The sequence below is a fragment of the Schistocerca nitens genome, chromosome 2 (assembly GCF_023898315.1).
Source record: "Schistocerca nitens isolate TAMUIC-IGC-003100 chromosome 2, iqSchNite1.1, whole genome shotgun sequence".
NCBI lineage: Eukaryota > Metazoa > Arthropoda > Insecta > Orthoptera > Acrididae > Schistocerca > Schistocerca nitens.
This window is the reverse complement of record NC_064615.1, coordinates 862,692,778-862,717,895: the sequence shown is the minus strand read 5'-3', so window position 1 is coordinate 862,717,895 and position 25,118 is coordinate 862,692,778. Positions and strand designations below refer to the sequence as shown.

The following is a 25,118-nucleotide window of genomic DNA, read 5'->3' as shown; positions in this document are numbered from 1 at the left end:
TCGTTTTTCCCCACAGTCTCATATGCCACTCTTTCTATGCATTCTGTAATATTTAGCCATTCTTTTTCTATATCGTGGGGTGTATAGCAGAGACTTCTGTAGGTGACTTTTGATAAAATTTTGTAATACTTTCTTGTTCCAGAAGATACACCTTAAAAGATAACCTCAAGTTTTGTTCGTCTTCGTGGTCTAAGTTTCTTCCATTTAGCTGTTGTGATGACTAAATAGTGATCAGAACAGATATTGCATCCTCGGTGTGTGTGTGTGTGTGTGTGTGTGTGTGTGTGTGTGTGTGTGTGTGTGTGTGCGCGCGCATCCAAACTTGATTACATAGCTGGTCATTTGCTAATACATAGTGTGTTAAAGATCTATAACCCTAGCACTCCATGTAAATATATGTATCTCTTTTTTTCTTAATAAATGTATTAATGATATTAAGCTGGTTGAAGGTTGCAAAGTGTCTAAGTCCTTTACCACTTTCATTGTTGTGTTGTCCTGTGAATGTGCCCAGAGCTCCTGAGATGTGTATGTTGCCTCCTCTCCACAGATGAGAACCTGATCTATTTAGGACCATTTGCAGTTTGTCATAGAACAATTTTGTTTCTATTTTTTTTAAATTATGTTTCTGTTTTCTTCCCTTATTTTGGTGCCTCCAACCAAAATATTGCTCTTGTGTTTTGAAGTACTCCACTGTATATCATTTTATAGTATTAAAGATCTGTTGTGCCTTTTAATTTCTTTTTTGATTCTGTTGCAATAGCTGTATCAAATTGTTTATATATCAATTTATGGCGTAGCCCCATTTATTTGTTTATAATCCCTCTTCTGTTCCATGTGGCAGTTCTCATCCTATCCGTAATATCTAATTATTTACCCTTGACTTGCCTAGGTTGTCACCATGATCCATCCTTTTTCATCCAAGGCTGTGAAAGGTGAAGAGAGAGCCAGTCTGTATAATCTCTCTGCTGTTCCTAATCTACGTAAACAATTTAGGAAATAATCTGAGGACACCCCTTAGATTGTTTGCTAAAGAATCTGTCATTTACTATTCAGTCAAGTCATAAATTCAAAACCAATTGCAAAATGAGTTAGACATGATTTATTTGTGGTGTGAAAAGCGGCAATTATCTCTGAATAAGGGAAAGTGTGTGGTCATCCACATGAGCACAAAAAAAGATTCCATTAAATTTTGGTTACATGATAAGTCTCACAAATTTAAGGGTTGTCAAAATTCCTAGGCATTACAGTTATAAACAACTTAAACTGGAACAGTTACAAAGATAAATGTTGTGAGGAAGGAAACCAAAGACAGCATTTTATTGGCAGAACACCTAGAAGATGCAACAGTTCTACTAAAGAGACTGCCTACACTACACTTGTTTGACATCTGCTGTGCAGTATTGGATTCTTACCAGAAAGGACTGATGGAAAGGGGGGGTGGGGGGGGGGGGGGAATGTAATGTATATGTTAAGCGAGTTTGGGTGGTAGTCATTAAAACAAAGGTGTTTTCAGTTATGGCAAGATCTTTTCATGAAACTTCAGTCACCAACTTTCTCCTCTGAGTGTGGAAATATTTTATCTTCGCCAACCTACACAAGTAGAAATGGTCATCATAATAAAATAAGAGAAATCAGAGCATGTACAGAAAGATTTAACTGTTTATTTTTTCCATATGCTGTTATGGGTGATCCATGTGGAATCCTTCATGTTAGATGTAGAATTCATCTTTTAATCTGAAATAATTTTGTCCTTTGGTTACTTTCAAAGTGGTTGAGACTTCTTGTGGCTCTGGTTGTGGGATAATGTTTGTATTTCGTAGTTGTTTTTCAGTTATTTTGATTGTTTCTTCAGTTGGTATGTGGATGTACATTGATGTGTGTGTGTGTGTGTGTGAGAGAGAGAGAGAGAGAGAGAGAGAGAGAGAGAGAGAGCTGTGTTGGGCATTTTGATATATTTGATTTTGTCAGTAGGTCATTGGTGTTTTCTAAGCTTGTGTTGTTTGTGCAAATGTAGTGTTTTGGTAGAAACGTGTGCATGTGTCTGGCTAAATGACATGTTGATGCGGTTGTGAAATCTACACCTCTGCAATCTGTGATCAAAGTTAATGGATATTGCCCATGTTAGATCAGGACAGGTTTAATGAGGAATAAAAATGACCACTCACAAGATCACGATAACTTTTTTTTTTTTTTTTTTTTTTTTTACAGACTCATCCATGGGACACAAGGAGTTTTCTAGGAGAAATGGATTTAGGTTATATATAAAATTTGCTTTTCTGCATGTCAGACATTCTAAGTTATCAGGCAAATGATCAAAATATTTTTCTTTCTGTGCATTGAACTCTTTCTGAGTCACTAACAGCTTTAATGAAGGGTAATAAAGATCATATTTCTCTCTAAATGTTGGAGGGATGGAACTACTGTTCTTTTCAAATTGTGATGAATGGTTTATCTTGGATTTCATTAATGAACATATACAAGGTGTTCATTTCAATTTAAGACATTGACGTATCTCAAAAACTACACATCAGATCAAAAAGTTATAATTCCAATTCAAACAATGGAAACTCCAAGTAGGAATATCAACAATGTAGGAAAAGGCAGATTGCTACTTACCGTAAAGAAGACATGTGAAGTATAATTAAAAGACATTTACGTAAGTTTTCGGCCACAGCATTCACCAGTAAAAGAGACACATGCTCAACTCATACACACAAGGAAGCACATCTCATGCACACATGACCGCCAACTACAGAATTCAGGCCTACGACACTGGAGTTGGCAGTCGTGTGCATATTTGTGTGTATGAAAGGTGTGTTGTCTCTCTTTTTACTGATGAAGGCTGTGGTTGAAAGCTTTACATAAGTGTCATTTAATTGTGCCTATCTGGAACTTAATGTGTCTTCTATAATTCTAATTTGTTTTCCTTGGAAGGTGACGTACAACGATATCATGCTCGACCCGCCACCTCACCCCATGTGGATGTCGAGGGGCAGCTTTAAAATCTTCAGTGGGAAACCCCTTTTCTTATTGCAGATTATGATTCTACAGTAAAATCTATGTACGTTTTGTCTGAAGCATTTTCTTTGTTTCGCCACAGATGGCACTGTAATCGGAGGAATAGAAATGGGTACACAATCCTAATTTATGACATGGTCCTTGTTTATGACATGGTCCTTGAATATCCAATGCCATGTGGGACCCCCCACCAAGCTGTAATGGGAGGACAGGCCAATATTTGATAACTTCTAAATGGAAACCCCATTCTCAACATTGTATTCCTCCAACATATCAAACAAGGGACTACTCGATGTCCCAATATGCCCGTGGTTCCAGGCGAATGCTACTCTACTTTTCCAGTTAGAGTAAGTGGTCAGATGCAGTACTGCCAACCTCAAGACACTTAGTGATACACTTATGACTATACAGAGGATAGAAGCATATCTGTGGGAATGTCAGCATGGGCGTTCTGTTGGTGCTTGCAGGTGCACCTTATCTTTTAAATATCCCCACAGAAAGAAATCCAGTGATGTCAAATCTGGTGACCTAGTGGTCCAATGAATAGGGCCACCTCTGCTGATCCACCGACAAGTGTAAACACAGTCTAATACCTCCCATGCCTCAGTTGTGTAATGCACTGAGCAACCGTCATGCTTAAACCACATATGTTGTTGAACATCCTGCAGTAATATCGGTAGTTCCTGTTCCAGAAACATTCAATATTTGCGTCAGTTCAACATGCTGTCGATAAAATACAGACTATTGAGTTTGTTCCCCATGATGCCACACCATACGTTAACTGACCTAGGAAGTTGATGGTCAGCATGCTGCAACCAGTGGAGATTGTCTACACTCTAGTAATGCATGTTATGCCAGTTAATGATACAATGGTTTGTGAATCTAGTTTCGCTGGAAAATAGTACCTCGGCAAAGAACGTGGGGGTTGTTTGTATTTGTGGAAGTGCCCATTTGCTAAACACTACTCAGTTATGGAAACTGGTGCCATTAAGTTGCAGTGACTCATGGTATGGATGATACTTATGATGATGCAGTATTGCGACAATACTACCTACAGGTGTACTAGAATTGTTATATAATTGCTGGATGCCTATCCATGGGTTGTGGAGCACCACCACTAGTACAGCTATTTCATTAGCTTCTCGTGTAACACATTTGCTTCGTTTCCTTTTGTTGGTATGTATGCTGCCATCAGATGTAAAAGTGTTCACAAACTACTAAAAGAAAGAACAAGCACAAGCTTTCCCTGGAAAACATTCGGCATATAAGGCAACAGCAGCCTCAACATTTCTCCAACATTCTCTGTACATCAGGATCATTTCAGTTTTTTCTTCTGTGGTTGCAACATTCATCGTCCACTTGCACATCTTTTCTCCAAATACTAGGTAGGCGTGCGGGCAATAAACACTGTGCAAGTATTGTAATGTTTAGAACTGCTATCTGTTCTACATCTGCATGATACCTGAGCTCCAGTCATAGTCTATGATACATCATAGTTCACTACATGGCCACAGTGATGCATCAAGTAGTCCCCTGTTCAATGTGGTGGAGGAATATAACATTGTGAATGGGTTTTAAAGTAGAGGTTATGAAATACTGATTTGTCCTACCCTCATTGCATGGAGGTGGGGTCCACTTGCCATTGGATATTCAAGGGCCATTGAGTAGCATGTTGTAAATTATGATTGTGTACCCATTTCTATTTCTTTGATTACAGTGCCATCTGTGGCAAAACAAAGAAAATGTTTCAGACAGCATATATGTAGATTTTGCCAAAGAATTGTAATCTTCAACAAAATGGGGGTTCCCATTGAATATATCATAGCTGCCTCCACACGACGGGGTGGGGTGGCGGGTCGAGTGTGGTATTGTTGGATGTCCCCCTCCAAGACAAACAAAGCGGAATAATAACTTTTTTTGATGTAGTGTGCAGTTTTTGAGATATTTCAATGTCTTCAGTTAAAATGAACATCCTTTATATTCTGACAGTGCGGTTAAAACATGTAGCTCCTTGAAGAGGACCTGCATGACATCCATGAATGAACACCTCTATTATCCTTCCTGCTCACTTTTGTGCAGTCAGTTCTTTCTTTCTAAGTGATAAGTTGCCCCAGAAAATGATTCCATAAGACATTATCAAGTGGAAATATGCTAAATATGCCAGGAGGTTAATTCGCCTGTTTCAAGATTAGCAATTATATGAAGAGCAAAAGTAACTGATCTAAATTGTTTGAGATGCTCAGTGATTCCTTTTAGGGTGATTGTGAGTAGCATTTTTTTTAGGTCGGTGTTGAGTTAACGAACCTATTTCGACATGTATTTACTTTTCATTCATTGACCAGTACTCTAAAGATGGGATGGGATGGGATGTAAAGCCTGTTGTCACCTGTTATAACAAATTTGTTTTGGAAGGCTTTTAAGAATGTGCCTTGGAGTTGTTGGCAATGAAATCTGCTTTGTAGTCGATACTGGTGTTGTGTGACCTCATGACAGAGTTTGAACAACTTTTTTAGGACATCTGAATTCAATCCACCAAAATATATGTTCCAAATGGAGTTGGAAAAGGATAGCTGTCTTTTCTTCCTTGATGTGTTAGCCAAGAGGGAGATGCATGGTACCTTGGGACGTGCCATTTATAGGGAGCGTACTCAAACTGACTTTTATCTAAAGGCTGATAGTTGTAACCATCTGTCTGAGCACGAAGGGGTACTTTGCACCTCAGTTCACAAGGCAATTGTCATCTCAGATCCTCAGAGATTGTCAGCTGAGTTAGCCCATCTTGAGGTTATCTTTCATCAGAATGGTTATATTGAAACATAGATCAGATGTGCATTGCGATATTGACCAACTTTGCAGTGGGTGAATGATGTACATATTGAACTGGCACCATTGCACTGGGTGAATGTAGTAAATTAGCAACGTAATCTATGGCCTTTTTGTCTTGCACATGGAGCATTTCCAATAAGTTTCATTTTATTTGTGGAAATATGATGTGAAATGTGTTTTTCGAACAGCATCTAAGATTAGAGTCCTTTTAGCTTCCGTTAAGGATGATTTTGGTTTCTGTAAGGCAGATGTCTATCATATTCCTTCCTGTTTTGGCATGTCATATATTGGTCAGACTATTAGGACCCTATTTTTACTGAGTTTGTCACACACACACTTATAACAGCCGAACAAATCTGCTATTACAGAACATTGTCTTTACTCTGGTCATCCTATGGGCTGTGACAATACAGAGATTCTGGCATGCACTTCCGTCTGTTGGGATAGCGTTATAAAGGAAGCACTTGAAATTAAATTAGCAGGTAACCTTATAAAAAGAGGTGGAGGTTTTTGCCTAAATTCTGCGTTTAATCTTGCTCTTGCCCTTGTCGTAAACCAGAGGGACCAAGTTCATACTACCTCATTTGTTCGTTATTAATTTTCACTTTCACGCACTTTGGTCATCTTTATTTGTGTGGTTGTGCTAGTGTTTACAGAAAGAGATTGAGAGAGAGAGAGAGAGTTCTTTCCAGAATTGCTCTTCAAACCGAGGTTTTAAATTCCCTTTACAGCAGTTTACATGCTGCTGCAGTTTTGCCTTGAAAATGGCAGGGTGTGCACCTATTGAAATATCAGCAGTTGCCAATGTAATCACCTGGCTGCACTCCCATAACCTGTTGAACAGTGTTGAATTATTCAGCACAACTTTTTGCATTCTATATGTGAAGTATTATTCAAACTAGCTGTGTGTAAAGCCATCAGGTCCATAAAACTTTTTTTTTTTTTTTTTTTTTTTTTTTTTTTTTTTTTTTTTTTTTTTGTAAGAGAATAATGTGATCTTCTCAGTCAAATGCCTTCAAAGATCAAAATAAAATATCAACTGGTGATATTTTATTGTTTAAGGTCTGCACAATTTGATGAGTGAATGTATAAATAGCATTCTCAGTTGAGTAATGCTCGTGGAATGCAAAATCTGTGCTGAATAAATTTTTTCTACTTAAGCGATGATATTTCTCTTGAGTTCATTACTTTTTCGAATATTTTGGAAAAAAAAATGTCAGTAGAAAACTAGGAGATAATTGTTTGTCTTTCTTGTCACTTTTCTTATGTAGAGCTTGGTATGTCTTTAACCTGTAATTGCTGCAGATACTATATAAATGGCATTTGAATTGTAAGTATGAGTAGATGTAGAATGATAGCAATCCTATAGTATGGTCATTTGATCTTATAGCGTATGAATCTCTGTGTGACTCCCACCATCTGAGTTAAAAAAAGAAAAAATGTTAAAGGGCAATAATAGGACATCACACTTCACTTCGTGTAATTTGTCACATTAGTCTTTTTTCGGCAACTTCTCCAGTTTCTTCTCTCCAATAACCATACACACATAATGTGTATCTCATTTTGACTGACTGTGTTTGCTTATTGACTCTTTTGTCTGTTATTGATTGATTTATTTATTTATTAAAAAAGAAATGCTCATTTTAATCCCTGTTTGTGATCCAGTTTAGTTCTGCAAGTTTTGCTGGTGCAGCAATCTGGCAATATGAAAACATGCGTGCTCATGCTGCAGAAATGTTGAAACATCCTTTTGGATGGGTTCAAGAAAGAGTGTTTGAAAGCAGAAAAAAGGTAAGTTTAAGTACTATGTGAAGTTGTAATGGCTATATCTGTTATGATCTGAAATTAATTTTGTCTTATTCAGTTTAACTGATTTGAATACGGTTCTCCCTTTCTCACTTACATGCTGAAGCACTAAGTAACCTACAGGATAAGTCACACTTTTAAATCTGCAGACAACATTAGTTACCAAATGTAACTGTTGAAAAGAAGTGCAACCCATATGTTATTTCATGGTGTTGTTCTTTAATCACTCCTGCATGAACTGTTTCTGAATTTGAAATACTGGCAGTGATTTGTGTCAGACTTTGATCAGATTTTTGGCTATTATACATGTACATGTGTCATCACCAAATTTGGACAGTAATTTTCATTTGCGCTTCTTGTCAACTTTGTTAAGAATTGTGTCATCCCTTTGCCCATTGAGGTAATCTATGCCTGTAACAGAAGAAATAGTATATTTCTTTCATCTTCTTTCTCATAATTAGTATGTTAATGTTTGTGAAATTGCTGTGCCATGAATAAATGTTAGAAGTGAATTAAATTTAGTTTGCGTATCACCTGAAGTTTTACATATAAATATGTAAATAAACAGAACAGTTAAACAATAGTTCATTCACAAAATCAGTGTTTTGTGTACACAGCAGAGTAATAAACCAATAGTTCATAGCCAAAGTGAGCAACAATGTAGATGTAGTTGAGAACACTTCTACATGTGATGCAACAGCAGAAGAGCACTTGTTTATGTTGTGCAGGGCAGTGAAACCAGAAAGCTTCAGGCATACGAATCAAAAAATAAGTTGCAAGCTTTGCATTTATTGCATGAATAATAAATAATTCAGGAGAAAAGGAGACCACACACACACACACACCTTTGTGCACCTGAATTGTGCCAGGTGGACAGATAGTAATGTGATTAAAATTTAACAGGTGGACTGGGTTGGGCGTTGTGTCAGGTATAGTGGTTAGAGGGAGAAAGAGGTAGGAAGCAGGAGAAGGGATTGGAGAGCCAGCATGTGTGAAAGGCTAGGAACGTTGGGGGGATGGATGGTAGGTACATGGGAAAAGCCTGTGGCCCATGGGTGCCGGAGCCAGTTAGCTGTGGTGTGCAGAGGTGATGACATGGCTCTGTGGATTGGGAGGATGGCAGGGATACAGGGAACCTATTGGGCAGAATATGTTTGGATGATGGGCTAGCAGAGATTGAGGGTGGGAGGATTGCAGGAGTGAAGAATGCATTGCAATATGTAGTTCAGAAAAGCTTTGGTTGGAAGGAAGGAAGGATCCAAATGGCATAGGTTGTGAAGCAGCCGTTGAACCTGAGCACGCTGTGCTCAGCAGTGTGTCACACTGGTCATGTGGTTAACTTCGTTCTTGGCCACAGTTTGGCAATGGCCATTTTGGTGGACAGCTGGTTGATGGTCTAGGCCATATAAAATGCTGTGTAGTAATTACAGTGTAGCCAGTATATGACATGGCTGCTTTCACAGAGGGCCCTGCTTCTGATTGGGATAGCTCAAACCATGTGACAGGACTGGAGTAGAATATGCTGTGTGCATGAGTCAGGTGGGTCTTGTATCTGGGTCTTCTGCAGGGGTATGACCCTGTTGGCAAGGACTTGGAAGTGGGAACAGCATAATGATTAGGATGATGTTTAGGTTGGGTGGGTGACAGAATACTACTGTTGTAGGGGAGGGAGGATCTGGGGTAGGATGTCCCTCATTTGTGAGCATGATAGTAGGTAAACAAAGCCTTGGTGAATGATATGGTTCAGTTGCTCCAGTCCAGAGTGTTACTGAATGGCAAGTGGGGCCCTTCTTTGCAGCTGAATCTTGAGTGGTGGTGCTGGTGGAGTGATTATGGTTGTATGGGGACATGATGCGGAAATCTATTTGTGAACTAGGTTTGGAAGAGTAGTGCCCATCTGTGAAGGCCTTTGTGAGATGTTCAGCATAATGGGCAGGGGAATTCCCAACTCTGCAGATATGCTACCTACATGTGACCTGGCTGTATGGCAGTGATTTCCTTGGGTGGAAAGGGTGACAGCTGTCAAAATGTGTATACAATCTTAGACTTGGACACTAGTAAACTTGCCTTCACATTCAGAAATTGTTATCAATAACTGAAGTCTGCATCACATTACTGCCATTTGGTAACCATGGTGGCTCAGAGTTCAGATTTTTGGCAGTCATGTGAGGCATCACCTAGAATTGTGCATGACTGAGTTTGTTTCACATTTTATATTTGGTTGTTTATGGCTGCAAGAATTAATAATGTTGCAAGGTGTATGAATATGTAACTTTAGTGTGTCTTTTTCATAGCAAGTTGAATTGTTGACTATTCACTCAGTTTCATCAGTAAGTTTTAGCCATTCAACATGGGCAATAATAAACAAATAACTGAGTTAGTCATTTTCTGGCCTAAAGCTTCCTTTATAATCCAGCTGTTGTTTAATTGGTATTAATGCTACATGATGATTAAGTTGACTGCACTGCACCCAGAATAAATTATTCATACTGTAATTACGTGTTGAGGCAGAAAAGATGTATGTATGATTATTTTGGTTGTGAAAGCAGTAAGTTTGGTCTACTTTTTTCACCTGTAAGTTGTCCCCTTTGCCAGTTTAAGGTGTCTAGATGCATAGCTGTGGGAATCTTTATTCCTGTAGACTGATTTACACTTTGACAGCATTCTTAATTAAGAAGATTTCAAAGGAAAACAATTAAATTCACATTTGTGTCATCCACCCCAAAGTAAAATATATTATTGTGCCTTGGAACAACTTAGTATTGTATTTGGGAAAGACACTTTAAACGAGTATTTATGCACACAGTCCTTTTAAAGTAGATTTAGTTCTGATACATCATAAAACCCTTTTTCAGAAATTTCTTTCGGATGGCTAGTGCTTCCCAAAGTGTTTCCCACAGGTATATCAGGATGTCTTCCATTTCTGGCCACATCCACGATTTCTTATGTGACATATGCTTTTATTCTATGTTTAACTTTCCCTAAAGAAGAAACTTCTTTCAAAGTCCTTGTGCCTTAAGCTAAAGTGACAAATCTTTCTTTAAAAGTTTTTTTTTGCTACTTCAACAAGAATAGTCAATGTCATTATCCTCATCTATGAATCACTACAAAGATTCACTTAATGTCTTCTTCACTGTCCATAATAATTTTCCTTGACACAGCTTTTTTGGTGGTTCATGGTGTGGGTTCCTGTTGTCATGTCCTAGTTCATGAACCACGGACAACGTATGAGTGGCCAAGTAAGTGGTCCTGACAGTCGGGATACCAGTTACTTTGGAATAAGGCTGGGCATCTCGGACATATTCTGAGTCGTGGTCACCTTTGTGCTCAGACGGCAAAGACTACCAAATCCACCGGTTAGTCCCTCAACCGTTAGGGGTAAATTTCAATGGGACCCGGGGCAAGTAAGGCTAGCAACCTGCTTTCCTGGTACTTTAAATATGATGCTGGCAACAATCGGAGCAAAATGGCTCTGACCTTTGGAGGTGACGGAGACCCACCTCTAATTGACAAACCAGGGACTCCTAAGATACGACTCGGCAAACTAATGGTAACGAGATGGGGAGCTATTAATATCAATGGGGGCTACTCTGGGAAGAAGGTAGAGCTGGCAGAGGCTGCAAGTAAGATGGGGTTGGATGTTTTAGCTGTTACTTTCGGGTAAGGGGTGAGAAAGAAAAGGAAGTGGGAGAATACAAGGTCTACCTGTCAGGAGTCAAAGCAGGAATAGCACAATGGGGTGTAGGGCTTTACACCAGGAAAGAAATGGAACCCAGCATAGTTGCAATAAGGTATGTAAAAGAATGACTGATGTGGATAGATTTGACAGTGTCTAGCAACAAAATTAGGATTGTGTCAGCATATTCGCATTGTGAAGGGACAGATCAAGATAAGATGGATAGTTTTTATGACGCACTCAGTGATGTAGTTGTTAGAGTAAAGGACAAGGACAGTGTTCTGCTCATGGGTGATTTTAATGCCAGGATTGGAAATCGAACAGAAGGTTATGAAAAGGTTATGGGTAAATTTGGAGAGGATATGGAGGCCAACAGGAATGGGAAACAAATCTTGGATTTCTGTGCCAGTATGGGTTTAGTAATCACAAACTCCTTTTTTAAACATAAGAACATTCACTGGTATACTTGGGAAGGCGGGGGAACCAGATCTGTCATTGACTATATAATAACAAATCAGGAATTCAGGAAGGCTGTGAGGGACACACACGTATTCAGGGGATTCTTTGATTACACTGATCACTATTTAATCTGCAGTGAAATTGATATTGTGAGGCCGAAAGTGCAGGAGGTCAGGTCCATATGTAGTAGGATAAGAGTGGAGAAACTTCAGGATAAGGAAATCAGACACAAGTACATAACAGTGATCTCAGAAAGGTACCAGTTAGTTGAATGTAGTCAATTACAGTCAATGGAAAAGGAATGGACAAGGTACAGGGACACAGTACTGGAAGTGGCTGAAGAATGTCGTGGAACAGTAGTGTGTAAAGGTAGGATGAAGCAAACAACTTGGTGGAATGACACAGTCAAGGCAGCCTGTAAAAGGAAAAAGAAGGCGTATCAAAAATGGCTACATACTAGTACTCAGGTAGACAGAGAAAGTTATGTTGAAGAAAGAAACAAAGCCAAACAGATAATTGCAGCATCCAAGAAGAAATCTTGGGAAGACTTTGGAAACAGGTTGGAGACTTTGGGCCAAGCTGCTGGAAAACCATTCTGGAGTGTAATTAGCAGTCTTCGAAAGGGAGGTAAGAAGGAAATGACAAGTATTTTGGACAGGTCAGGAAAGCTACTGCTGAATCCTGTTGATGCCTTTGGCAGATGGAGGGAATATTTTGAAGAGTTTGCTCAATGTAGGTGAAAATACAATCAGTAATGTTTCAGATTTCGATGTACAATGGGACAGGAATGATGATGGAAATAGGATCACATTTGAGGAAGTGGAGAAAATGGTCAATAGATTGCAGTGCAATAAAGCAGCTGGGATGGATGAAATTAAGTCGAAACTCATCAAATACAGTGGAATGTCAGGTCTTAAATGGCTACACAGGATAATTGAAATGGCGTGGGAGTCGGGACAGTTTCCATCAGACTGGATGAAAGCAAGAATCACACCAATCTTTAAACATGGAAACAGAAAAGATTGTAACAACTACAGAGGTATCTCTTTAATCAGCGTTGTGGGTAAAATCTTCTCAGATATTGTTGAAAGGAAAATGCGAGTATTAGTTGAGGACAAATTGGATGAAAATCAGTGTGGGTTTAGGCCTCTTAGAGGTTGTCAGGACCAGATCTTTAGCTTACGGCAAATAATGGAGAAGTGTTACGAGTGGAACAGGCAATTGTATCTATGCTTTATAGGTCTAGAAAAGGCATATGACCGGGTTCCTAGGAGGAAGTTATTGTCTGTTCTATGAGATTATGGAATAGGAGGCAAACTTTTGCAAGCAATTACAGGTCTTTACATAGATAGTCAGGCAGCAGTTAGAGCGACTGGATTCGTGATTTCCTGTCAGGAAGGTCGCAGTTCGTAGTAATAGACGGCAAATAATTGAGTAAAACTGAAGTGGTATCAGGTGTTCCCCAAGGAAGCGTCCTGTGACCTCTGCTGTTCCTGATCTATATAAATGACCTGGGTGACAATCTGAGCAGTTCTCTTAGGTTGTTCGCAGATGATGCTGTAATGTTCCGTCTAGTAAGGTCATCTGAAGACCAGTATCAGTTGCAAAGCGATTTAGAAAAGATTACTGTATGGTGTGGCAGGTGGCAGTTGACGCTAAATAACGAAAAGTGTGAGGTGATCCACATGAGTTCCAAAAGAAATCCGTTGGAATTTGGTTACTCAATAAATAGTACAATTCTCAAGGCTGTCAATTCAACTAAGTACCTGGGTGTTAAAATTATGAACAACGTCAGTTGGAAAGACCACATAGATAATATTGTGGGGAAGTCGAGCCAAAGGTTGCGTTTCATTGTCAGGACACTTAGAAGATGCAACAAGTCCACTAAAGAGACAGCTTACACTACACTCGTTCATCCTGTGTTGGAATATTGCTGCACGGTGTGGGATCCTTACCAGGTGGGATTGACGGAGGACATCGAAAGGGTACAAAAAAGGGCAGCTCGTTTTGTATTATCATGTAATAGGGGAGAGAGTGTGGCAGATATGATACGCAAACTGGGATGGAAGTCATTAAAGCAAAGACGTTTTTCGTCACGGCGAGATCTATTTACGAAATTTCAGTCACCAACTTTCTCTTCCGAATGCGAAAATATTTTGTTGAGCCCAACCTACATAGGTAGGAATGCTCATCAAAATAAAATAAGAGAAATCAGAGCTCGAACAGAAAGGTTTAGGTGTTCGTTTTTCCCGCGCGCTGTTCGGGAGTTGAATGGTAGAGAGATAGTATGATTGTGGTTCGATGAACCCTCTGCCAAGCACTTAAATGTGAATTGCAGAGTAGTCATGTAGATGTAGAGTAGACGGTAAATTGAGTTCATGGTTCAGAGTAGTTTCAGGGGTAAGTCAAGGCTGCAACCTGTCTCCACTGTTGTTCATATTATTTATGGATCATATGTTGAAAACAATAGACTAGCTGGGTGAGATTAAGATATGTGAACACAAAATAAGCAGTCTCGCATACGCGGATGACTTAATTGTGATGGCAGATTCGATTGAAAGTTTGCAAAGTAATATTTCGGAGCTAGATCAGAAATGTAAGGACTATGGTATGAAGATTAGCATCTCCAAAACGAAAGTAATGTCAGTGGGGAAAGAAATATAAACTAATTGAGTGCCAAATAGGAGGAACAAAGTTAGAACAGGTGGATGGTTTCAAGTACTTAGGATGTATATTCTCACAGGATGGCAACATAGTGAAAGAACTGGAAGCAAGGTGTAGCAAAGCTAATGCAGTGAGTGCTCAGCTACGATCTACTCTCTTCTGCAAGAAGGAAGTCAGTACCAAGACTAAGTTATCTGTGCACTGTTCAATCTTTCGACCAACTTTCTTGCATGGGAGCGAAAGCTGGGTGGATTCAGGTTACCTTATCAATAAGGTTGAGGTTACGGATATGAAAGTAGCTAGGATGATTGCAGGCACTAGTAGATGGGAACTATGGCAGGAGGGTGTCCACAATGAGGAAATCAAAGAAAAACTGGGAATGAACTCTGTAGGTGTAGCAGTCAGGGCGAACAGGCTTAGATGGTGGGGTCATGTTACACGCATGGGAGAAGCAAGGTTACCCAAGAGACTCATGGGTTCAGCAGTAGAGGGTAGGAGGAGTCGGGGTAGACCAAGGAGAAGGTACCTGGATTCGGTTAAGAATGGTTTTGAAGTAATAGGCTTAACATCAGAAGAGGCACCAATGTTAGCACTGAATAGGGGATCATGGAGGAATTTTATAAGGGGGACTATGCTCCAGACTGAACACTGAAAGGCATAATCAGTCTTAAATGATGATGATGATTGCTTTTTTTTCCTAACCTGTAAATATGATCTTTGCAGCTCCGTGGCCTCCCCTTTTGGTGTGGCAGTTATAATAGTGGAATTAGCTTTCTTCCTTGTTCTTGAAGATTCCTTCCTTGGTAAGGGAAGATCTAATTTCCTACAGTGAAACAATTCTAGAACTGCTACTTGTTGAAGGCATGGATGGAATCAGAATACTTCCAGACTCAGCAACTGTTGGATCTGGTCTGTCCAACATACAACATGACAAAAACTTGTCATTTAGAAGAAAAGTCCTTGTTCATCTACATGTACATACATGCTCCACAAGACACCATACAGTGTATGATAGAGGAGACCTTTTACCTCTAGTAATCATTCCTATTCCACTCAAAAATGGTGTGAGGAAAAAGTGACTGTCCAAATGTCTTTGTACAAGCCCTAATCTTTCTTATCTTGTTTTTTAGTCCTTAGACAAAATGTACATTGGTCGTAGTAGAATGATTAAGGAACATTGGTTGTAAGAATGAGTAAGAATTCAGCTTCAAATGCCGACTCTCTAAATCTTCTCAGTGTTGTTTCAAGAAAAGAACATTGTCTTCACACTAGCAATTTCCATTTGAGTTCACAGAGCAGTTCTGTAATATATGTGTGTCGACTGAATCTAGCGGTAACAAATCTAGTAGTACTCATGAATTGCTTCTGTGTCTTCCTTCCGGGTGGGAATCCCCAACAGTTTGGCAGCTGTACTCAAGAAATGGTCACATTAATGTTGTATACACAGTCTCCTTTATAGGTGAGCTACTCTTAGCTACACTGCTTCCAACAAACTGAAGTCGACCATTTGCCTTCCATACTACCCGCCTTAGGTGCTCATTCTGCTTTGTAGCTGTGCTTTGTTATGGCAAAATCTCCGCTTGTGTAGAAGAGAGGAAAATCTTGGCCCATGATCTAAGCAACCTTATAGATTGGCAACTGTTACCCTAGGTTGGAAGATGTCCAGTTGTTCAGATAACTGTTGTAATTTTAAGAGTTCAGACACTGTCCAGTCAAGAGGCTGAAAACTTCATTTTTACTATTGTAGTATATTATTTGAACCACTGAGATGTATTTTGAATAAAATAGTAATGCTGCACTTGGAACATTATCTTCCAGTGACGAGAACAGGTATTATCATACACATTCCAGTAAGGAGATTGCCTACATGGACAGCAATTCACTCACTGCGTGTGCCCATTTGGCACATTCTCTAGTAAATGGATCATAAGTTTTATAATTATTCTCCCTCATTCTTCCTGAGTATGAACTGAAGATCCCATGGGATTAAAGATGGAAACAGTGTGTGCAAGAGATGTCTCTACAATGTACCACTCATGGTCTGTGTGGTTAACATTTTATATGGGCCATTCCATTTGTTCAGTGACCCCATTTTTCAGTGCTCCAACGTGAGATCTGTGGAGATGAGCTTTGATGAGTATGAAAATAGTAACTCTATATTGCCATGTTCCAGTATGTTTTTTGTGTACTCACACTTTCCTGGTTCTTGGCCCATTGGCTTGTATACCAGTTTACTAAGATTCATCTGGGAATTTCATGCTGGCAATTTTGATGATCATGAGTGTAAATCACTGAAATTGCCACACAGTTCTGAGCTGCCCAGTACTGCACAGTTCACCATGAAATCTTTCCGTGAGGGAACATATATATCTGAAATGCCTCGAAGATAAGAAAGAATTTGTCTAGAAATAGTAAAGCTATATCCTTTATCTGTTTCACTATTCAGTGGTCTTCAGTAACTGTTGCACATCTTTGAAGACATTCTTGATGCACATGCACAAACTATATTTTTTTAACAACAGTTTTTGGAATCACTTGTCTTCCATGATCATGACTGCTCATATAACACTTTGTGGGTATCTTCTGTCAAAGTTATTCACTGTGTCTAGAAATATCACACCAAAACTTATTGTGTCCACTTTCAGTAATGTAACGATTTACAATTTACGGAAAGGAGAGATTTTCCCTGGTAAGTGAACTAAAATGTGGTTATTGTGTGAACCCTTTCAGAGATGCCACTTGTCTTCTTTACTAGCAACTTCATGCGAATACATCACTGAAACGAGTGATAGATGTGGAAATCTTACAGCAACAATTGCCAAGCAATGTTTATGCACCTGCACAATGTTGCATGTATAGTGGAAGTTCAGCCTTCTGTATGAATAATTTTGTAAGGTTAAACCATATGAGGAAACTGGAACACAAATATAAAATACAAACAAGCACAAGAGTTAATATCATTTCTTGTAATACTTGAGAAACATTTTAATTACAGTTTGAAATTCCTGGTGTAAAATATGAAATTTCTTAATGTACTTATTTGATTTATAGTTCCGATGGCGACAGGAGCTAAACGATTGGTGGAATAGACTCTCGCAGGGGGAAAAGCTGTTTGTTCCCATCTGCTTTGCTAATGTGTTGGTCTTTTGTGCATGGAGGATACCTCAGTTCCAGGGCACAATGGTGCGCTACTTTTGCTCCAATCCAGCATCTCGTGAGTTAATCTTGTCTGTAAGACTTCTGTGTTGATGTTCTTTGTTAGTTGTGAATTGAGCTCCTATATCTATACAATGGAACATTGAGAATAATTGTGATTAAGAACTCCCACAAAAAATGTGGGATAATGAAATTGAAAAATCTTTAACAACTATAAAATATTGTATTGACTTTTGGCTCTAGTAGCTTTCTGCTTTTATTGCTATACAGTCACAAAATTTATAATAGTTAAAGACGTTAGCTATAAAAATATGATGTAAAATCTCAGTAACTATGATACAGTTTACAAACTACTGAACTGGATGGCATTATTTCCACACACACATTGAAAAACTGGAGTGTCTTCAAGGAGACTGAAAAATTTGTAACGTATGTTGTGTAGTTAAAGAAATTTACTGACAAATTGCTACAAATAACTAACAAAAACCATCAGATTGAATTTTTAAGTCAGGAAAAGGATGTTTTTATTCAGAGAAATTTACAATGAGTTTTGTCAATTACAATCTCTATAGACCACAAAACTCCTTTTTCTGAAACTGATAACAGTATATGTGAAGGAAAATAAGTAAAAATCAGGCAGCCACTCATTCAAAGTAGCAGAGATGTCAGATCACTGAAAAGGATGAAACCAGTTTGGTTGCTGTTGTGCTGTATAACAAAAAAAAAAAAAAAAAAATTGATTCAGTAACAGTGAGACGTCACAGCTGGTGACAAGTGACATGCCAATACATAAAGAAGAATAACACAGATAATACAGCTAGTAGTTAACAACAGACATTGCTCCTCTAAATCACTAAATATGCTAAATAAATTCCATCGTGGAATTTCTGATATTATAATTAATAAATATCATCTGTGATTCAAAAGCAAGATTAAAAATTTATGGGAAACCAAACTCATCAAAGCACCAGAAGAAATCGGAAGCCAGAGACAAAGCAAATACTACTTTAATGAATTGTAGCAAACAGAAGGGGAAGAAGAAAAATACACACATCTTTCATTTGAATACTCCTCAGCAACTGTTATCGAATTCTGTTTCCGTATAAAATTCCTCAGTGATTTGAAATCATCAGTTCATTTACTGCTTTATCAGATTGATACAAAATGGAAAATGAAAATATGATATTCGGGTTTCCCAAATAAACTTTCAGCATCTTGTTCAGAGAAGAAAACCAGCCACAGATTTCTGTTTCAAACATTGCAGAAAAAGGAAGTAAAGTGTTAATATAATCAGACATCTGTTAATGTATTGGAATACGAAATCATGTAAGTGGATGGATTTCCTCTTAGAACCAGAACTGAGTGTGTAGCAGAATTTACTTGCCTTTAAGTCAGTGTTTTCTGGGACGGAATAACCCTGGTGATAGAGAGTGAGGTCATGCAACACAAAGTAGTTCCAGAACATTATGAACACATCAGTTTACTTTTGTTGAAGAAACTCTTTTGTACTTTAGTACATTGCTGTTAAGGAGAAAAATCTATGTTTTATGAGTACGATTTACTTTGGAAATTGGCAGATTTTGTTTCTCCATTCATACAAATTTTTAGTGTAGAACTGAAACAGATGATGAGTTTCTAACTACAGTATTCCAAAAATACAAGGGTTGGAACTTTAATAGTGGCAACTATTTATTTACAGCTTGTACAAAATAGATATGTTTCAAAGTTTTATTGACCTTCAACAAAGTAGTCACCAGCATTGTGTATAACCCGTTGCCACCAATATGGAAGTCATAGGATACTCTTAGCAGTGCCAGTTGTGTTGACAGTTCGAGTGGCGTGGTCTATTGCCCGACAAATTTGTAACAGTTCTGAAGTGAAGCCATGAATTGTTTCCTTCAGTTTAGAATTTGAGTTGAACTAATGAGGGCTTTAGTCACTTTTAAAGTTCCAACCCTCGTATTTAACATAGTACCACCTGAATCATCAGAGAACCACATTAGCTTTGGAAGTCTTACTCTTATATAAATGTTTTCTAAATGTGTACATCTGTGATCATGCACTGTTTGCCAGAGGCAGACAGTTGGGGAATGAGTGTATAGGTGGGGGAAGGGGGAACTTTCGGCATCCAAACGACATACATTAAGGAAATCGTGAGAGGGTATGTTGGTTCTTGAATATGTAGCTGCAAATGGTTTGATTTATTCTTTTAGTTCTTATGGCATCAATCTCTTCGTAATGGTGTTTTATTTATAAAATAACCTTCATTTGCAAAACAGTAATCACAGTGGCTGTTTTAGTAGTTGAACTCATAGGTTTTAATTTTTCCTGTAAGTTGCATGGCTTTCTGAGGTGAAACATGTTTCTTTTAGTGTAGAGAACAGTAATGACTGTATTGATTTTTGGGTTTTAAGAGCGTGTGTGTTATGACTGCTGAAGATTGCTGGGAATATAACCTGTGGATTCAAATGTTCAGAATATAGAATTTTAAGGACATAAAAACTTTGGATCTTAATTGTGGTGAAACACAGAAATGAAAAGTATTGGTACTAAATATACAAGTGAAATTTTGATAAATATGGTAATGGAAGATCATGGTGGAATGTAAAAGATTTAAGGAGTAAAGATAACCACTCATTGAATATTGGATGGGCTGGCACAAGTGTGTGTGTGGGGGGGGGGGGGGGGGTGCGAGGGACTGACTGACTGACTGACTGACTGAATGAATGAATGAATGAATGAATCTGAGTCTTAATAATACAGAGAACTTGTTGGCTAGCTTTCTGAGGAATGTCTACTTGGAATGAGAGAGAGAGACACGGATCGACTGACAGAAAGAATTTTCGAATGGACGGAAAGAACAGGAATTTTTATAACACTGAGAACTTGGCTAGCCATCCATTTTCTCTCTCTCTCTCTCTCTCTCTCTTTCTCCCCCTCTCGCTCTCTCTAATTCCAAATAGATACTCCTCAGAAAGCCAGCCCAATGTTATTAAGACTCAGATTCATTCATGCGTGCATTCAGTCCCTTCTTCACACACACACACACACACACACACACACACACACACACACTTGCATCAGCATTGCAGCTCAGGGCCAGTACAGTGAAGTCGGATGGAATAATGCAGCGGTATATGTTGAACTCTGTATGTTGAAGAAATACTGATTGGAAAACTAGTAAAGTTTTCGGTCTTGTTTATAATGTTTTCAGTGACTCAACGCATCCAATATGCGATGAGTGGTTACCTGTACTCCTTAAATTATTGCCGTTCCATGATGACTTTCCATTACCATACTTAGTACTACTACTTTCATTTCTGTGTTTCACCAGAATTAAAATGGACCAGTAGTCAAGTTCTCTGTTGTATCAACACTCAAGATTCTTTCCATTCATCCCTCATATATATCTCTCTCTCTCTCTCTCTCTCTCTCTCTCTCTCTCTCTCTCACACACACACACACACACACACACACACACACCTACCTTCAAAATAGACTTTCCTCAGAAAGCTAACCAAGTTTTCATCGTTATTAAGATTCAGATTCTTTCTGTTCTGGACATTATCTGCTTTCAGTACACACATAATTATGCCATAACTAAATTTATTTCTGAAAAAGTATCTGGCATTGTTGCATCATCAATATGCATTATCAGGTCTTTAAAGGAGCAAGTAAAAATAAATTTATAGTTAGTTTAAGAAATAGGAGTCTCAGTCTGGGATTTCCAGTATGGCTCTGTTTGGTGGAGTGGGTGAAATTAACAAATTAGTGGGGAGGGAAAGGAGGCTGGCAGCTGGGAAGGAGAGGTGAACTGGATAGTAATGTGCAGTGCATAATCTCTCAAATTTTAGGTGCTGTAACACACATCTTCAACCACACCATCTTTGTGATAAAACTGACAACGAGAAATCATTTTTTACAAAATACTGTTCTGAAATTCAGATTTTTAAAACATAAATTCTTTTAATCAAAGCAGTAAAACCTCAAGATTTAATATAAAGTGGCACTTTGCTCCTAGTTCTGTACGGTACATATCAGGACAAGTCAGTAGTGTTTGTGACTATGATGTCTAGTTTTCAGCTGCTGCCAGCCGTAATGTTCAAACAGTTGGATTGTAGCTGCTCGATGAATGTGTGTCCAGTATTAATTAATAAAGCATTTAGTGATTGAGGTGTACTATTTTCAATCTCTGGTGCTATCTTGTTCTAGCGGGTTAAAATAAATATATATATATATATATATATATATATATATATATATATATATATATATATATATATATATATGTGTGTGTGTGTGCAGGGACAGTGTCCCAGCTGAAATTAAGCCCTGGAATTTAAAACCAGTGAGTAGCTCTGCTGGTATAGGCATGGTACACAGTGGAGCAGAGTTGTGCTGTTGGAGAGGTTGGAAAGAGGTTAGGGTGTAGATCACAGAAAGAGGAATTATCTAGAGAGAAAATGTGAGTGTAAATTAAAAGATTCACTTGGGGACAAGTGTGGAGATGGGTATGTGGCAAGAGCTAGCAGAGATTGAGGCGAGGAGGATTATATGACTGAAGGTTGTGTTGTAAGAACAGTTTCCATCTATGCAATTCTGAGAAGTTGATATCAAAGCGGAGGAACCAGATAATATGAGTTGTGAAAAGTGGCCATTGAAGTCAAGCACGTTGTACTCAACAGCATGTTCTGCCACTGTGTGGTCAGCTTTGCTCATTGCCTTAGTTTGCTGGTGACCAGTCATTCGACTGGGTAACTGGTTGGTGGACATATCTGATTGAGTGATTGTGCAAAAGTTACAGCAGAGTTGGTGCTCCACAAAGAGAATAACAAATACCCAGCATAGATTCAGAAAATATTGTTCTTGTGAAGAACAACTGGCTCCTTATTTGCATGAAATAATGAGTGCCATTGACAGGGGGTCTCAGATTGACACCATATTTCCAGATTTCCAAAGTGCTTTTGACACCATTCCTCGCAAGCAGCTTCTGACCAAATTGTCTGTGGATATACTATTGTGTCTGCTGTACAACTGAATTTGTGATTTCGTGTGAAAAAGTTATATCTGGTGTTCCCCAAGGAAGCATTATAGGTCTTCTTTTGTTCTTAATCTGTATAGCCAATTTAGGAGACAAACTAAGCAGCACTCTTAGACGGTTTGTGGATGAGGCCATCATTTACCTTGTAGCAATTTCATCAGAAGATCAAAATGAATTACAACATGATTTAGCCAAAATATCTGCCTGGTGCAGAAAGTGGCAATTGATCTGGAAGAATAAGAAATGCGAGGTTCTCCACATGAGAACTAAACAAATTCTGCTAAATTTTGGGTACATTATAAATCATAAAAACTGGAATGTTGTCAATTCAGCTAGATATATAGAGATTGCACAATTACAAACAACTTAAATTGGAACCATCACAAAGAAAATGTTGTGACAAAGGTGAAACAGAAATTATTTTATTGACAAAACATTTAGAAGCTGCAACAAATCTACTAAATAGACAGCCTACATTATGCTTGTCTGTTTGGTTTTTAAGTATTGCTACAAGAATGTGGGACTATACAGGACAGGCAGAGGACATTGAAAAAGTTTATCATCATGAAATAAGGTCGTGTGTGTCACAGATATGAGAAGCAGGTTGTGATGGCAGTCATTAAAACAGAGTTGTTTTTTGTTGCAGCGAGAACTTTCAAAGGAATTTCAGTCACCGACTTTCTCCTCCGAATGCCAAAACATTTTGTGACTCCCACATACATTAACCATCATGATAAAACAATACAAGTCAGAGCTTGCGTGGATAGATTTAAGGTATATTTTTCCCACATGGTGTTCAGGAGTGGAACAGTTGATGGCTGGAGAGACGACATCACAGTTACAGCTAGTCTGCCTAAACCTAATGTCTCATTTATATGGATCATGTTAACCTCTTCGGCATCAACTAAGATCTGAAGTGCCAAAACTGGTAGCTACACAATAAATGACATCTTAAGGATGGCTGTAGATGTTTCATTTTCTTATAATAGTCTGAAGGTGATTCTGTACATCCTCTGCCAAACATTTAAGTGGAAACTGCAGAGTAGTCACGTAGATATACTTCCTAAGACAAAGAAAAGGGAGATGGTGCAGTAGTTAGCGCACTGGACTCACATTCGGGAGGACGACAGTTCAAACCATCCTGATTTAGGTTTTCAGTGATTTCCCTAAATCACTTCAGGCAAATGCCAGGATGGTTCCTTTGAAAGGTCATGGCCGACTTCCTTCCCCATCCTTCCCTAAACCGATGACCTCGTTGTTGGTCCCCTTCCCCAACCCCAAATCAATCAACCAACCAACCAACCAACAAAGGAAATGGAAAGGAAATTTGTAAATGTGATGTACACATACAGACAAAAAAAAATGATTACAGTTTTGGAAAAATTGGATGATTTATTCAAGAGAAAGAGCTTCATAAATTGTGCAAGTCAGTAATCCTTTGATCCACCTCTGGCCCCTGTGTGAGCTGTTATTCAACTTGGCATTGGTTGATAGAGTTGTTGGATGCCTTCCTGAGGGAGATTGTGCAAAATTCTATGCAATTGGCATGTTGTTGTTGTTGTTGTTGTTGTTGTTGTGGTCTTCAGTCCTGAGACTGGTTTGATGCAGCTCTCCATGCTACTCTATCCTGTGCAAGCTTCTTCATCTCCCAGTACCTACTGCAACCTACATCCTTCTGAATCTGCTTAGTGTATTCATCTCTTGGTCTCCCTCTACGAGTTTTACCCTCCACGCTGCCCTCCAATGCTAAATTTGTGATCCCTTGATGCCTCAAAACATGTCCTACCAACCGATCCCTTCTTCTAGTCAAGTTGTGCCACAAACTTCTCTTCTCCCCAATCCTATTCAATACCCCCTCATTAGTTACGTGATCTACCCATCTAATCTTCAGCATTCTTCTGTAGCACCACATTTCGAAAGCTTCTATTCTCTTCTTGTCCACACTAGTTATCATCCATGTTTCACTTCCATACATGACTACACTCCATACAAATACTTTAAGAAACGACTTCCTGACATTTAAATCTATACTCGATGTTAACAAATTTCTCTTCTTCAGAAACGATTTCCTTGCCATTGCCAGTCTACATTTTATATCCTCTCTACTTCGACCATCATCAGTTATTTTGCTCTCCAAATACCAAAACTCCTTTACTACTTTAAGTGTCTCATTTCCTAATCTAATTCCCTCAGCATCACCCGATTTAATTTGACTACATTCCATTATCCTCGTTTTGCTTTTGTTGATGTTCATCTTATATCCTCCTTTCAAGACACTGTCCATTCCGTTCAACTGCTCTTCCAAGTCTTTTGCTGTCTCTGACAGAATTACAATGTCATCGGCGAACCTCAAAGTTTTTACTTCTTCTCTATGAATTTTAATGCCTACTCCGAATTTTTCTTTTGTTTCCTTTATTGCTTGCTCAATATACAGATTGAATAACATCGGGGAGAGGCTACAACCCTGTCTCA

The 25,118-nt window shown here is 38.6% G+C and overlaps 1 protein-coding gene across 1 annotated transcript in view; it reads left to right on the top strand.

Annotated features, from left to right (window-relative positions):
* LOC126237130 (presenilins-associated rhomboid-like protein, mitochondrial) overlaps positions 1-25,118 on the top strand; it is a 109,979-nt gene that overhangs the window by 25,930 nt on the left and 58,931 nt on the right. Inside the window, exons 3-4 of the mRNA XM_049946951.1 lie at positions 7,510-7,635; positions 17,501-17,663. Coding sequence (XP_049802908.1) covers positions 7,510-7,635; positions 17,501-17,663 — 289 coding nt within the window. The remainder of the gene's footprint in view (positions 1-7,509; positions 7,636-17,500; positions 17,664-25,118) is intronic.